The sequence below is a fragment of the Lacerta agilis genome, chromosome 5 (assembly GCF_009819535.1).
Source record: "Lacerta agilis isolate rLacAgi1 chromosome 5, rLacAgi1.pri, whole genome shotgun sequence".
Taxonomy (NCBI): Eukaryota; Metazoa; Chordata; class Lepidosauria; order Squamata; family Lacertidae; genus Lacerta; species Lacerta agilis.
Window position 1 is genome coordinate 29,243,771 of NC_046316.1, and position 16,736 is coordinate 29,260,506.

Here is a 16,736-nt window from a genome sequence, read left to right on the forward strand (position 1 = left end):
TGACGCCCCCGCACTGCATTCTGGGGCGTGTAGTTCCAGATGCTCCCCGGCGGTTGCGTCGCGGTGACCCCCGTGGTTCTGCTCTGGGGAGGAATTGGTCGGGAGCAGCCCCCCCCCCGCGGCAAAATACTGGGTTAGCCCTGGGAATTGGGGGGGGGGGTGACTTGAGCATTAGGGCTGACCTGCTGCTACATGGCATCATAGGCATCCCTCCTCAGCAAACTATAATTTGAAGCTCCATAAGTAATTATTCCATATATTCCGAAAAGAGGTAGGTCAGCAGGGCATAGCTGTCAAGTTTTGGGTTTGAAAATAAGGGATCACATGGAGTAACACATGACTGGAAAGGTTTGCAGTTCCACAAACATAGCTGTGCACTGCCTCGAAATAAAAAGAAGTGAACAAAAGAAGGCTCACTAGTCAACTTTTTAACCAGAGGTTCAACTGAATAGAATCTGAATCACATGCACCACAAGGTCTATGCAGCCTCAACTTAAGGTGGCTCCCGGCCTGGCTTTTTACAGGCCCCAGCTGACTGCACAACCTGGCCTTTGGAAAGGCCATATAGACAGATACCTTTAGCTTCTGCACCCCTCCTTTGCACACCTGTCAACACAACCACATAGGCATTTTCCACAACAGCTCCGCAGCACAAATCCCTTCTGCAGGCAGGCACCCGTGCACAAGAAATGCGCTCCGCTCCCCACAGCGAACCCATGCTTCCTCACCCTCTCAAATTTCTCCTCTGCAAGCTGCATCCATGGATAGAACATCGCACCTAAATATTTCCATTCTGCACAACACGCAGCATTTGCATGACCCCCTCCTGACAGCACCACACATGGAAGGATAATTCCCACACACAGCTTGATGGGCACATGTGCAACCCCCCCCCCCAATATATATATATCAGATCTGCATCAGAGGGAATGGCACATGCCTCTTTGTCAATTTGGGCATAGTTGCGCTCCGTGGGCGACAACGTATGGGAATAGAAAGTGAAGGGCAGGCCGGGTCGTCCTCTTATATACCTGCTGGTATTGAAAAGTCATCTGACCCTCTTATACACCTGCTGGGATTGAAAAGTCATCTGACCCTCACCTGAATCTCATAGCTCTCTGGTAGCTGCCTCTGATCAGTTATCATTTGACTATTGAGGGAAATAATTAGCATCACACATCATGTGCCTGGAAGTTGCCAAACCAATTAACCAACCAGAAGGATTACTGTTAATAGCACCAGTTTTCCTATAACTTGATATTGCTGGATAGTTTTTAGTTTGCTTTCTGTTGCCACACTGGAATGTTTCTTTATTAGTGCCACTTTGTTTTGTATGATTCCTTGCAAACGAAGGAAAACAACTTTTCTTCTTGTATACGTTGATAATCTAATTTTGGTTACTGAGGACAAAGAAGATTGTACAAAAACAAGATTGGGTGCAGGCCATGCTGTAATGTAGTGCTTATGCGACTGTGAATAAAAGGTGGCTGGGCTCATTGTCTCAGGGTTTGGGGGGAAGAGGTGACAAAACTGATTTCCAATAGGTGCCCCCCTTTATTTCCATAACAAGTCCTTGAGTCTGTATTCTGAATGGTGACACCAGGGACCTAGAAGGGGCAGGGCTTGTCAGTCCAACCCCTACACAGTCTCATCAGGGGTGACCTTAAGGCAATTGGAGCAATTGGGCCAACTTGGGAACCGCAGGCCGCTCCTAAAGGGGCCCCTGCACCAAGGCAATCTAGATGGATTTTATTTATATCTATAACATTTTGCAGACTTTGGGTGTGAACTGGGGCCCTACAAAAAAAATCCAAGTTGCACCCCACTGCTTCAAATTGGGCCCCACTGGGTAGCCCTGAGTCTCATAGTTTCTGGGCCTGAGTTGCCCTGCCCTTGCATGAAGTCTTGGGTTTACAATTTTGGGAGAGGGGAGACTGCGGCACTGGAGAACGGGCAGGCTGGCGAAGCCCCCTAGATTTAGAGGCCCGAGTTGTCCTGCCCTCACATGACGTCTTGGGGAGCGGGAGGGCTGGCGAGGCCCCATAGATTTAGAGGCCCTAGGCTTCCGCCTACTTAGCCTATTCATAAATCTGGCACTGATTAAATCCCAGCCTGTAATTTCAAGGAATGACCTGCAGAAGGCAATACAATAAAAAGGAAAGCAAATATTTATTCTTGATCTGCTATTTTTGGACAAATGTATGGATGGATTTCGCTCCTCTCTTTCTGCATGTGCCATTCCCAAAAGGTTCTCTCTTATGGGATAGACTTCTACACCTATAAAGCAGGATGGGGGGGGGGGGAACATAATTTGCAACCGGCTTCTCAACTCTCTCCTCTTGTCAGAACCATCCCAATCCCTTTGGCCCTGACTGGTTTGGCAACACACACACTGTTCCCCCTTTTAGGCTTATTCTCAGATTGGGAAAACCCGATTTACAAGTGAGAATGTGTGAGATAGGGGCTGAGTGGGGAAAGGCATCATGAGGGCATTGCTAAATAAACAGATATATAAGCAACCTTAAATTCACATTAAACTCCAGTGTGGACAACCCCTCAGAGAAGAACATTGAGTTACAACCACTCTGGGACAACAAAGTCCCTCACCACTCCTTTTAAGGCAGGCCTCTGGTCTTCTGCCTACTACGTAGACCAAACAATATGATGCTTAATGTCCTCCCAGTGCTATTTTTCTAGAGAAAGAGGTGCCAGAACTTACCAGGAACAAATCTAGGGGTGGAGGTGGGGGTTAGAGACCCACCGGAGGAAGGAGAAAAAAGCTCTCTACGTCACCCCATCAAAAAAAAAAAGCCTCCCTCGCCGTCTCCTCCTGTCTCTGGCTGCTTTGCCCCCCCCCTTCCCCGGACGAGCCACACGGCTCTTGCTGTCCCTGCGAAGATGATTGGGGGTGATGGAGCGAGAAAGAGGCGCGCGCGGATGGAGTGGGGTGGGAGTTAAAGGTCCAGGTGGCTTCATGGGCAACCCACGGAGCCCACCTCTCGGTATTTTTCTCCTGCACTGCACGATAGCTCGCTTTCAGATCCAGGATAATTTTTAAGGGTCTCTGACGTGGCTCTCTCCTCACTCCTCACACTTGGCGCGCGCTTGGCAGCCGGATGTTGAGGAACGTGGGGCAGGAAGTTTGGGAAGCGTGGCCTCTTTCCCTGGTCCTCCAACTGCGTAGGCGGGGAGGTGGGTGGGTGGTGGACTCTCCTCCTCCTCTGGCTCCTCCTCCTCCCTCAGTGGCGCTCTAGGATTGCAGAGGGGGAGAAGCTCTGCTCTCCCTGGACTCCAACTCTCCTTCCTGGACACTCAGCTTGCCGCCTGGCCCTGGTTCCCTGTGCCACTGGCGCCACAGGGTAGAGACGTGCCTGGGGAGAGGAATATTCCCTTTGAAATAAGGGAAATTTAAGGGATATAAAAAATCAGGGATAGCAGCCGGAAACGGCTTGGAATAAGGGAGTTTCCCGCAAAAAAGGGAGACTTGACAGCTATGCAGCAGGGGAACACAGTGGAAGCCATTAGGTGATGCTTGGATTGTGTTGTGCTTCATGACAGAAACCAGCATCTGGTAAAGAGCAAGGCACAATTCTTTTGGTCTAAAAAGACAGAGGCCTCAGACACAAAGATAGCTGTGTAATACTTTTATTTAAAAGTTGATGTTGGCTTAGAAAATATTTTGTTTGATGCTGTGTAAGTAATTCAATTGTCTTGAAGCAAGCAGTACAGTGAGTGGAAATGCACCTATGGGTTCTGAAATTGCACCCTTGAATCTCTGAAATCAATATTTACTTATTTTTCCTGCTAGACTTTCTGTACCTTTGAATAGCTGCCTAATAATCAACAGTTTTGCATGGCAGACAAACAACATCTCCTTTAAGCAGCCCTTCCCATCCTGGTATTATCCAGATGTTTTGGACTCAATAACTCATTAGCACCAGCCAGCATAGCTTGATGGTGAGGGATGATGGGAGTAGTAATCCAAAAATCTGGAAGACACAAGGCTGAGGAAGTCTGCTATGGAATTTCTGTGTGCCAGGTATCTGTAAAGCAGAACCTCTTACAAGAAAGAGGTAGCAGGGCTACTTGGAACATGCTGTGAAGACAAAATAATAAATATGAGATTTCATTCTGAATATATGCAAATTGCCGTTAGTTCACCACAACAGTGAAACCACAAATACCACCATCCTGCACACTACACAACTGGTATTAGAAGATTGCATAGGCTATTCTACTGATTTTATTTTTTTCTTTTTGCTGCATGTGTAAGTTAGGGTTGTTGAGCCCATCCTCACCAGATACTTAATAGATCTACTTTTCCAAATAAGCTGGGTATACTAACAGCTAAGTATTTTTAGGATTGCAGCCTAATCCCTATGCACGTTTATTTGGAAGCAGCACTGAATTCAGTAAGGCTTACTCCCAGGCAAGTCAAAACAAAATAAAATATAAAAAATTCCTTCCGGTAGCACCTTAAAGACCAACTAAGTTTGTTCTTGGTATGAGCTTAGTTGGTCTCTAAGGTGGTACTGGAAGGATCTTTTGTTGTTGTTGTTTTGACTATGGCAGACCAACACAGCTACCTACCTGTCCCAGGCAAGTGTTTCTGATGTTGCATCTTAAAGGCACAGGAAACTATAAGTCAGGGATCTGGAACTGCTTTTCTTTCTTTTTTTACACCTTACCTTATGGTATATGGTGGTTAAGAACTCTAAACCAATAAAACAAAACATATGGAGCATCAAAGGCCCCCATCCCTGTTGTAAGTAAAGCATGGAAACCTGTCAGCAGCAGAGGACCTTGATGAAGAAGCAATAGTAAGCCAGGTGAAAAAGAGGAAAAATTAAGGGAAGGGGCTGTAGCTCAAAGTGGTAGCCCATCTGTTTTGCCTGCGGTTTTCGGGCCTCTCCAGGAAAGCCCCACCTGAAAGGAAATTCCAACATGTTTGCCTTTCAGGAGGACAAGCTACGCCTGTTGGGATCATCTCTCCTCTCGACTTCTTAAAGGTTTTGAGGATCAAACTAGACGGGCGGAAGGCAGTAGGTGGACCTGGAACCAACTCCAAGACTAAGCAGGAGGAGGAGGAGCTGGCAGGCAGCGCCAGCCCATCCCATGGACTGGTTGCAAGCAGGAAGGCAGGCGGTTCGGTTGGTGGGGCAGTGCCCTCTTAGCCCTCCGCTGAGGGGCCCTGTCCCCTCTGGCACCTGGCTGTCCCCCAAATCTTTTCCGGCTCATTTATTCAGCTGCTTCTCCCATTTGCAGTATTTATGCTCAGGGGGGCACTGACTGTTCTTCCTCCTCCTCTTCTCCTTTAATCCTCCCGACGACCCCCGAGGTCTCTAAGTCTCCTCCAGCCGCAGGCGATATCACCGCCGACCCCCTGACCTCCCTCCACCCATCGCGGCCGCCCTTCCCGCTAGAGCCGCGCTTGGGGTTTTGCAGCGCTTGCCCCGCCCCTTTAAGCAGAGATGCCGCTCCCGGTGGGCGCCATGTTAAAAGTCCTGGCGCGCAGGCGCGTCGCCGCTGGGTGTCACTTCCCTTGCCCCGCCTCGCGCGCCCTTCTCCGGAGCATCAGAGGGTAGCCGCGCGGCGTGCGTCCGGGGCTGCAGTCATGGGGCTCGGGTCGAATTCTTCCGTGAGGGGTAAGAGCTTGCAAGGTCGCGGGATTGCAGCGGCGCCCTTGCAAGGGTGTGCATTTAAGGGGGCGAGTTATGTGGGGTTTCTCCTTGGTTCCTTAGCAATTCTTTCCTCCCTTTTTACCCATGTTGTCAACCGAGAGAGAAACCTGTTACCTTAGCGCGGGGCCCTGTGTGCCATGCACTTCTCTTCCCCCTTAAAAACAGGCGCATATTCACGGCCGGGGGAAGAGAGAAAAGGCTCCGGGAATGCGGCGCCTGAAACGAAGCGGGCGGGGCATAGGTTTTTTTGTTTTGTTTTAAAGTGGACCCAACCTGAGTGTAATAGGGGGCGAGCAATTTTGCACCTGCGACCGCTGCAGCTCCTCTGCGCTTTTTTGCAGTGACCTTCAGCAGTTCTTTCTCCTCCAGGGCTCCGGTCGCCGCTGTGGAGCGTTGCGCTGCGCAGCAGCAGCGATGCCGCGAGGCTTCTTCATCCTTTCCTCTTTGGCTCGTCTTAGCAGGCGTTGGGCAAGCGCTCGCCTTTCTCGCTGCACCTGTTTGCTCCGCGGTAGCCCTCGGGCGCCGCGCACTTCCGACAGTCGAGCTTCCTCACCTGACCTCTGCCTCTCCCGCTCGCTTCTGCGCGGAGAACAAAGGAACTCGTGACTGCGCTGCAAATGCCAAGCATTTCGGCTGCTGGAATTGTGGTCTCGGGCTCTTTAAATAAGGCACCGCGTTCCAGCCGGAATTTGGCTCTTTTTTAGAAGGGGGCGTGGTTAAACTCGGCCTCTTAACTGTTCGTGGTTGACGGCCTTCAAGGTCTTCCGCGGAAACCAGCGCCTTTAACCTTTGGTGATTAGTAGGGTAGTTTTGTGCTCCTACTGGAGGAAATGTACCGGTAACTAGGTGTCGGTTTGAGAAAGGTTGCATTCAGGCTCCTGCTCCTAAGGGGCTTCAGGGTTTGTTTTCCCAAAAGTCGTGCTTTGATGTGAGGGCTGGCTTTTTGGTCAATAGTGAGCAGAGGGCACTTGGCACATAATCAGAGACTGGCTGGGATTCTCCCGTTTTTACTTGTAAGATTTAGCAAACCAACCTCAACTAAGACCTTTGGGTGTGGATTGCTAATTCATATTTTGGATAACTATTGCCCAGCTTTGAAAAGAAGAAAAGATTCTAAAGCAGGCTTCCTCAAACTCGGCCCTCCAGATGTTTTTGGCCTACAACTCCCATGATCCTTAGCTAGCAGGACCAGTGGTCAGGGATGATGGGAATTGTAGTCTCAAAAACATATGGAGGGCCAAGTTTGAGGAAGCCTGTTCTAAAGGGACCTAGCTGTTCTTTGATCCTGGATAAGTAACAATCTTTCAAGTTCCAGGATCTGTAAAACAGAACAGTCATCTTGTGATGAAAAACAGGATAAAGCAGTCGGGTGCTGTACAACAACACTAAATAACTATTGCTGTAGGAGCTGTTTTCAGTATTTGTGTTATTCCCTACACCATGTCAAGTCTCTCAATTTCAGGCCATTAAGGACACCTGATGCTCACCCAGAGTTGTAATTTTTTGTAGGTGTCTCTGTCCAGCATTTTAGGCAGGTGCCTGTAGGGATCCTGACAGCACATATGTTATATAGCTCATTCCTTTTGTATATGATATTCTGTACATTCACCATAGTTCCTGATCACCCATTTTCCTTGCGCTAGGCAGGCAGAGAGAAAGAAGAGGGAGAAAATAAAATATTTTTGGTGCAGATGGAGTTTCTGCCATGCTCTCCAATATGTTGCAGTTTCCAAGATGGTTGTTCAGGAAGCCTTTTGCAGAGCTTAGTCTTATTCTCTGCTCAGCATAAAATATCTCTGGTTGTGTGATACAATTTTTCCAGACAATTTTTATAGGGAAAATTATTTTGTAAATTAGGGTAATTTGCAAATGAGAAAATCTTCCATTTGCTTTAGTAAATTTTCTGATGTCCCAGATCTAGAGAATAACCTAATTCCACGTGCTTATTTTACTTTTCTTTAGTAGATAAAGCTAAAAACTCTGAAACTTCCAAGTTTGGCTAATGGCATCTATTCTTTATTACTAATGAGCTTCTGGAATGGAACATTTTCTGCAGAAATATAACGGTATGCTCAAAACATTTCGGTTCTAACTGTAATCAGTCTTCCTAAAACACTGCCTTCATACTGTGATCACACATTGTAAACACAACTTTCTACCATGTCTTCACTAACAACTTTATCTCTTCCCACCTTCCTTCATTTAATACTGAGCTTGAATAGAATTCTGTGATGATTCTGCAAAAGTAGCCCACTGCTGGTTTTTGTTCTTAAGCTGGTCCGGATAAAAGTGTTATGGACTTGCACATAGGTGATAGGGACAAGTTGGTGGAGCTCAAGCTTCCTACCCTCTGGAATATTTTTTGTCTGCATGGAAGCCCTGCTGAAGCTTCTAGGGTAAATATTTTGGTTGTGTTGACTGCCACTTTTGCTTTAGTGCAGGGGTGGAGAACTTCCAGCTGGCAGGCCTGATTAGGACTACCAGGCATCCTCATTTGGCCTATGAGACCGTTTTAGCCAAGCTGCAGCAACTTTCTCTGTACCTGATGCTGTGCATGATGTCAGGTGCAGGGCAGGTAAAAACCTGGTTTAGCTGAAAGTGTGTTTATTTGCACTGCTGATCAGCACTTTGAAAGGAACTTCTGAAGATCCAATAATTGGCTGATTGTCAGAAGCCCCTTTCAAAGCCCTGCACAAAATAGTGTTTCAAGAAAGGGTTCTGAAGACCACCTCTGGGGGGAAAAAAGCCAGTGGACCTCATTGTGACATCAGCTGATTGACAGATGGGGGAGATAACAATCCAGCCTGCTGGGATAATTTTTTTCCCTACTCCTACTTTAGTGGAACTCCTGATTCAACGTAATGCCTTATGTTGAAATAACAGTGTGGACAAGGTATAAAGCAGGGGTCAGCAACCTTTTTCAGCTGTGGGCCGGTCCACTGTCCCTCAGACCATGTGGTGGGCTAGACTATATTTTTTGGGGGGGGGGGAATGAACAAATTCCTCTGCCCCACAAATAACCCAGAGATGCATTTGAAATAAAAACAATCCAGAGATGCATTTTAAATGAAAGGACACATTCTACTCATGTAAAAACACGCTGATTCCCGGACCATCTGTGGGCTGGATTGAGAAGGTGATTGGGCTGCATCCGGCCCACGGGCCTTAGGTTGCCTACCCCTGGTATAAAGTATTATTGCACAAGATTGCATCTTCAGGGTTGCTAATCCAAACACATAAATCCCAATGCGATCAGTGGAATTTTTAGAATTTTTAATTGGGAAATATTTGCTTGTTTGCAAAGTTAATCACCTCTGGTTAGCCTGGAAGCAAGTAACCTGTATTATGTCAAAGATTGTGACTGACAAATAGGTTGACTTCTCTTTCCTCAATGGAGCACTAGATTAATAATAAATAAATGTACTTTATTTTTACCTGCCAGATAATATTGGAATTCCTTCTCTTCCTATGAGAACCCTTTCCAGGTTATCTCTTGTCTCAATATGTAGTTCTATGTAACTCTTTAGATCTAACTTACTTGTTTCTCATTTTGGCATTCCTTAAAGTCATGTGTTAGCTACATTTTTTACCTTTTGCAAATAGTACTTACCTGGAAATGGTTGTGCCCTAAGTTGCATAGGGAGGGGGAAGAAGTCTTGAGGGTTAATCATTTCCATGAGATGTGAAACACGATTTCTAGTATTCTAAAGTTTATTTACTCCTTCAATTAGGTCTACACAAAAGAAATGAAGTAGTTCCTTTCCATGAGTGTCAGAACAAAAACTAAAACTACAATTGTATATTTCCCTTTAGCTGGGAACAAGCTCAGTTTCGACTTGATCAAACTCACCACTTGGTATAGAATAGCATTTTAGGGGTTGAATCCAACTAGATTATACTTGGAAGTAGACCCACTGAAATCAATGGACTCATGTTTATCATGTCCATTAATTTCAATTTATGTACCGGTATTCAGAATAGGTCTAACATTAGATGCAACCCTAAGGCACTAATCCTGTGCACACATGCATAGGAAAGAGTGCTTTCAGTTTATATTCTGGAAGTTTGGGAACACAGATTAAGCCCTACTAAATGCTATAAACTGTGTATGAGGAGAAAATGAAAATTCTGTCAGACGGTTAACTTCTCAGCCCCAGTTCGCACAAAAGCACCTTAGTGAGTGCTCTTTAACAATTTCTCCATATTTCTGTTTCAGTTGAATGGATTGCAGCCGTTTCGTTTGCTGCTGGAGCGGCAGCCATTGGTTATCTTGCTTACAAAAAATTTATCAGGAAGGACAGATGCTGTAATGGGATGGTAAATCTCCATATCCAGAAAGATAACCCAAAGGTAGTTCATGCATTTGATATGGAAGATTTGGGGGAGAAAGCTGTGTACTGCCGGTGTTGGAGGTCTAAGAAGGTAAGAGAAGAAAATGGCAAATATCTTGTAACTTGTAAATTACAAGTAAGCTGAACCCTCCATAGCCAAAGTACTTACTTTTAGTTCATCACAAAGAATCAGAAGGAATAACTGAATTAGAAGCAGCCATTGAAGGAAAGTCCTATAATCAGCTATTTCTAGAATCAAAGCAATTTTCCATATGAGGAAGGTTTCCTCCTGAGAGCATGTAACATAAGAGTAAACGCCATTGAATATTGATGTTTAAGCATTCATATTTTAAAAGACAACTGAGAGGGGTAGGTTATAGTGGGAAAAGAAATATTGCAACAGTGGAATAGGTTGTTCAATGTTAGAAGCAAAAAAAGAGAATTATTATAATGTAAATTGTAACAGTGGTTGTATAATAAAGCAGAAATGTTGATCAAATATGTTGAAATACTTTGATGCTGTCCTTGTTTTCAAGGCCAAATGTTGATACTAGTCCTCAGACAAATGTATTTTATTTATAATGGCAGGAATTGAAAATTGCACTTTTTTGATGGTCCTGTGAATGCAAGCATTTTTGCAAGCCAGGCAGAATGGCCCTGCTTTCCTCCCCCCAACCCCAATGTGCTGTTTTTGGGATTCTCCTGACTCTCCAGAGAGTCAACTTTCCCTTTTTTGCAATGGGAAATGGCACTGGAATAAGGGAATTTCCTGCCAAAAAAAAGGGAAAGTTGACAGCTATGTCCAGAATGGATTTTGGGGGAGGGGGAAGAAAGGAGAGGATAGAAGCCCCATTGCTGGCCTCTGCTAATGCAGTGAGTTAGTTGAATCTAGGTCTAAGTTTAGTACTGACAAGTCTTCTGTCATATCAGCACAGGAACTGTGATACCTTCTGATGGCCTAATAAATTACTAGATGGTAGCATAGCCAAATTTCTTCAGCATTGGCTGTAAACAGCATTTAACTCTAGACCATGGTTTGTATTAATCATGGTTTGCTTAGCCAACCATGTGTTGGTTTCACAGTTAAAAAAATACACTGTGCCTTGGTTCTCCAAAGTGCAACTTGTTTTCCAGCTGTGCTGATCTTGTGGCCCTGTAGTTTGGCAGGTACCTGGGAAGGAATAGTCAAACAAACCATGGTTAAGCAAGGCCGTTGGGTTGAGAAATAATACCAACCATAGTCTTTAAAAACAGTGATTCAGAAACCATAGCATTACATTCTGATTTTCTTGCCAGAAAATAAATTATGCCTATCCACTGGGCTGCATTCAGATTTTCAAGTCAACAACACTTAGGCTAAACAAACCATGACTTGGTATAAATCAGGCCACTCTTAGGTTTCCTTATTGTTTGTGAATTGCTATTTGCTATATATAAAAAAGTAAATTTAAGGCATTTTTTTCCTCCCTAGTTTCCATTATGCGATGGTTCTCATACAAACCACAATGATGAAACGGGAGACAATGTGGGACCTCTGATCATCAAGAGAAAAGATGCATAAATGATGAACGATCTGGACACCGCACAAACAACCAGATTGCAGTGTTTTCTGCTCACTTGTAATTGGTGTAAAAATGAGGTCTTAAGTCATTTCACTGAAGATTTTTAGATGTGTGGTATACAGTATGCTGCAGCTGATATAATTCATGGTGTTTGCCTTGCTTAAACACTACAATGTATGTTAGGAATGAATACTTGTGACCTTGCTTTTGTTTTGTCTTGTAAAATGTACATTCTTATTAAGTGTATTAAAAAAAGACCTTTAGAATGTACTCGGAACTATGTATGGGAAGATAATACATTAAATTATTTTCAAATAAACTGTTGTAAGCCGTCTTTATTGTTCACATCCACAAGCAATATAACAATGAAATGACTCTTTTTAGTTATTTTTTTTTAACCAAGTGGGATATTTCTTCACCTACTTCAAACATGGTGCACTAGGAATAGGGCTTCAAAATGTAATGAAAGCATTAAAAAAATGACTAAATTTATTTTAAGGAAGCATTTTTGACCGACTAATAGTTGGTGTAATTACTTATGAATGCTTTTACATAAGACATAAATAATATGAGAGCATTTTTCCCCATGCAAAATTGTGTCAGCTTAAACCATAATCCTATACACGTCTACTCAGAAATGCATTGATTGATTGCATCTTATTTCCCAGTAGGTGGGTATAACATTGGATCCATATTGCAGAGTAATCCTACAGTGGTAATGGTGGGAAATCGCATGGCAGAAGAACTGCCATTTCAAAGCCCTGCTGCTTGCTTTTACAGCAGAATGTGAGGGAGGTGCTTTTCCTGTGGCCCCCCCAGGTTGTTTTTTTTTCAACAGGAAGGGAAATTTCACTGGCTCCAGGGCTGGCATAGATTTTGCCCCTTTTCAGGGGTCTGTTGGGGAAATGAAGTGGCTTTTCATTCTGCCCGTGGCACACTTATTTTTGGCCTCTTTGCCAACAAAAGAGATATTTCCTCCACTTAGGGAGCATATAGCGCCAATCCTGGCACGACTGCACTGGCTGCCAATTAATTTCTGGGCCCAATTCAAAATGCTGGTTTTGACCTATAAAGCCTTAAATGGCCCAGGAACGCAGTACCCCGAGAACCGCCTCTCCCCATATGAACTGACCCCACAGTCATCATCTGAGACCCTTCTTCATGTGTCACCTACATAAGATGTCTGGAAGGTGGCAACAAGAGAGTGGGTTTCATCTGTAGTGGCTCCCCACTTGTGGAATGCTCTCCCCAGGGAAGCTCACGTGGCATCTACATTATATATGAAAAACATTCCTCTTCACCCAGGTCTTTGGCTAATTAAACAATCCGTGGCTTTTAAAATGTGGCAGGGGAATTGTTTTTGGTTGTTACTGTGGTATGCATTTTTTTGTTTTTATATCATAAACCTCCCTGTGATCCTCGGATAAAGGGCATTATAGAAATTTAATAAAAACAAATAAACTGATAACTGTACCCCTAGGCAGAAGTCAATTAAATGTACAGTACTACTCAAGAATGACGGTGATGTACTAATGTATTACAAAAAGCAGGTTGAGTAAAACAAGGTCGCTTGCAGGATTTTTACATTTAAGTCTAGAAAAGTTGCAGACCATTCCAGGTGAGAGAATTCTGTTTGCACAAGGTGGCATTATTTGGTATGCAGTTTTTAAAGCTATCAGTTCCGCATTGAGAAGGTGGCTAGCTAGCCTAATGGGAAACACCCACTGCCCATTTCCCTAACAGTTGCACTAGGGCTCCAACCAGATTCATTGGACTCTGAACTATTGCTCCCAGTCCTACCTGCGACTATTAGGTTTCAACAGCAAGAAAGCTTCACTCCCAACATACCACAGACCATTAACAAAAAGTATTCTGCCTAGTAAATAAATAAAATTTATGGGACTGAGCTCTTGTTTTGCCCTGACTCTAACCCTTTATTTAGTTGTGGGGCCCTCTATGCTCTGGAGGAAATAGTAAAGGCATTAAAAAAATTTTTTTGTTGCAGTGCATAAGAGGAAGGCATTAAACACTGAGAACTCTGAGTACCACAGATAGTGTGCGTCAGTATGAAACTGCTGAGTCTACAGCACAATTTGTTCACTGCTATTGGACAGATAATACATGTAGCCTTTTCTTGCCAGTGTGTGACTCTTTTAACAACCTTGAGTTAAATTTATGAAGCTGAATAATGAAATCACTTCTAGTACTGCAAACCTTATGAATAAATGGTTGCAGGCAGTCATTGCTATTTGGCAGCAGCCAGGGTTTCAGCATTGTAGCAACTTACGTTTGTGATAGTCCTTGTTGTCTGTTAGTAACGCTGCAGCTTCTATTTCAGATATTTTACATGCAGAAGCATTTGTGTCCTGTCTTTCTGTTATGTAGCATCCTGGGGCACTTAAAGAAAATTTTAAAAAGAGATTGAAACTGTTACTATACAAATGCAATCAAATAAAAAAGTTGAGAGAGAATCAAGAAAAGAGCAAAAAGTAAAATTGGTTTACCTAACAAAACAATTGCCTAAACAAGACTTGGGGCACAATTCTAAGGTTAGATCTGCCAGGATGAGTTAGGATCCAGCTGATCAGATTAACTCCCTTAACCTGGCTGAGCCAGGCATAGGCTAGCATATCTCCTCCATCCTGGCTCAGCAGAGTCAGTTGGATCTTAAGCCCATGTAAACACTGAAAAAGGAGTGTGGTGGGGGCAGGACAGAAGGGAGTGAAACCTAGGCTGAATCCTAATCACATGCATGTTGGTTATGTAACCTAGGAACCTAGAGTAAATTAAGGCAACGAAAAGAGTGGTGTAACTCAATTTAAAGGCTTGTTTTCCCTCTTCCAGGTTAGGGCAGTTCAGCCTGGTCCTGAATGGCATTTGAATCTGGTGTACGTTTGCTGACTTAGTTTATGCTGGTTCAATTTGTACCAGCTTCTTGTGTTTTAAGATTGCTCTCAGTGGTGAAAAGATGGTAAGGTGGAGTCCAGGCAGGGAGTTCCACAGCTTGGGTGTTGTCAAATACACCTCCTGTCAAATACACCTCCTTGATAGGACAGGTTCTTTATGTATTTTGGTCCCAAGCCATTTATGGTTTTAAACATAATATGTAGCATGTTGACTTACACAAATGAACTAATCAGTAGTCATTGCAACTGGAGCAACAAAGTTATTGACATTAACTCTATACAGTATTCTGCTGGGGGTGGGGAATGATGTATCTCAGCACCCAATATCCGTATACAGGATTTATTAAGATCTTGCTGGGCCAAGCCTCTCACAAAACAGGAAATTGTTAATTAGGAAAATATGAAGATTTTAATCTGTTCCTCTAAATCTAGGGGGCCTCGCCAGCCCTCCCGCTCCCCAAGACTTCATGTGAGGGCAGGACAACTGGGGCCTCTAAATCTAGGGGGCTTCGCCAGCCTGCCCGCTCTCCAGTGCCGCAGTCTCCCCTCTCCCAAAATTATAAACCCAAGACTTCATGCAAGGGCAGGGCAACTCAGGCCCAGCAACTATTAGACTCAGGGCTACCCAGTGGGGCCCAATTTGAAGCAGTGGGGCGCAACTTGTTTTTTTTTGTGTAGGGCCCCAGTTCACACCCAAAGTCTGCAAAATCTTATAGATATAAATAAAATCAATCTAGATTGCCTTGGTGCAGGGGCCCCCTTAGGAGCGGCCCAAGTTCCCACCAAACCCTGAGACAGTAAGCCCAACCACCTTTTGTTCACAGTCGCATAAGAACTACGCTACAGCATGGCCTGCACCCAATGTTGTTTTTGTACAATCTTGTTTGTTCTCAGTAAACAAAATTATATTATCAACGTATACAAGCAGAAAAGTTGTTTCCCTTCATTTGCAAGGAATCATACAAAACAAAGTGGCACTAATAAAGAAATGTTCCAGTGTGGCAACAGAAAGCAAACTAAAAATGCTTTTGCAGTTGATCAAAACTACCCAGCAATATCAAGTTATAGGAAGACTGGTGCTAACAGTAATCCTTCTGGTTGGTTAATTGGTTTGGCAACTTCCAGGCACATGATGTGTGATGCTAATTATTTCCCCCAAGAGTTAAATGATAACTGATCAGAGGCAGCTTCTGGAGAGCTATGAGATTCAGGTGAGGGTCAGATGACTTGTCAATCCCAGCAGGTATATAAGAGGATGACCCGGGTCAGATGACTTGTCAGTCTTGTCAGATGACCCGGGTCAGATGACTTGTCAATCCCAGCAGGTATATAAGAGGACGACCAGGCCTGCGGCCTGCCCAGGCCAAGCCCATCACTTTCTATTCCCGTACGTTGTTGCCCACGGAGCTCAAATTGACAAAGAGGCATGTTCCATTCCCTCTGATGCAGATCTTATATATATATATATATATATATATATATATATATATATATATATATATGGGTGGGGGTGGTGTGTGTGGTGCTGTCAGGAGGGGGTCGTCAAATGCTGTGCGTTGTGCAGAATGGAAATATTTAGATGTGATGTTCTATCCATGGATGCAGCTTGCAGAGGGGAAATTCAAGAGGGCGAGGGAGCATGGGTCTGCTTTGGAGAGCGGAGCGCATTTCTTGCGCACTGGTGCCTGCCTGCAGAAGGGATTTGTGCCGCGGAGCTGTTGTGGAAAATGCCTATGTGGTTGTGTTGACAGGTGTGCAAAGGAGGGGTGAAGAAGCTAAAGGTATCTGTCTATATGGCCTTTCCAAAGGCCAGGTTGTGCAGTCAGCTGGGGCCTGTAAAAAGCCAGGCTGGGAGCCACCTTAAGTTGAGGCTGCATAGTCCTTGTGGTGCATGTGATTCAGATTCTATTCAGTTGAACCTCCGGTTACAAAGTTGACATTTTTTTTTTTTAGCAATGCCCCCCTAGTGAGCCTTCTTTTCTTCACTTCTTTTTATTTCGAGGCAGTGCACACCTATGTTTGTGGAACTGCAAACCTTTCCAGTCATGTGTTACTCCAGTCAATTCCCACATATGAATGTGGGGAAAGATGATGGTGTGTAGCCTGGTGTAAATTAATTTGTAAATTTGTAAATTAATCTGGGGGATTACCAAGGCATGGACTGTCCCTGAGAACCGTAGACCGTCCCCGGGAGAGGTGAGCGTGCTGTTCCCTTATTTTCAAATCCGAAACTTGACAGCTATGCCCTGGACCCCT

The 16,736-nt window shown here is 44.5% G+C and overlaps 1 protein-coding gene across 1 annotated transcript; it reads left to right on the plus strand.

The window, feature by feature from the left end:
- The first annotated feature begins 5,525 nt into the window (after positions 1-5,525).
- On the plus strand, positions 5,526-11,686 carry CISD1 (CDGSH iron sulfur domain 1). Its single transcript, XM_033149146.1, has 3 exons — positions 5,526-5,645; positions 9,898-10,103; positions 11,484-11,686. Exons 1-3 carry the CDS (start codon positions 5,615-5,617, stop codon positions 11,571-11,573), a joined length of 327 nt encoding a protein of 108 aa, XP_033005037.1. The 5' UTR covers positions 5,526-5,614; the 3' UTR covers positions 11,574-11,686.
- The last annotated feature ends 5,050 nt before the right edge of the window (positions 11,687-16,736 follow it).

Excerpts from the sequence above, each read along its gene's own strand:
- CISD1 (XM_033149146.1), top strand. The coding sequence starts at position 5,615 with ATGGGGCTCGGGTCGAATTCTTCCGTGAGGG. Across the intron at positions 5,646-9,897 it reads GTCGAATTCTTCCGTGAGGG|TTGAATGGATTGCAGCCGTT; the intron begins GTAAGAGCTTGC and ends TTTCTGTTTCAG. Across the intron at positions 10,104-11,483 it reads GGTGTTGGAGGTCTAAGAAG|TTTCCATTATGCGATGGTTC; the intron begins GTAAGAGAAGAA and ends TTTCCTCCCTAG.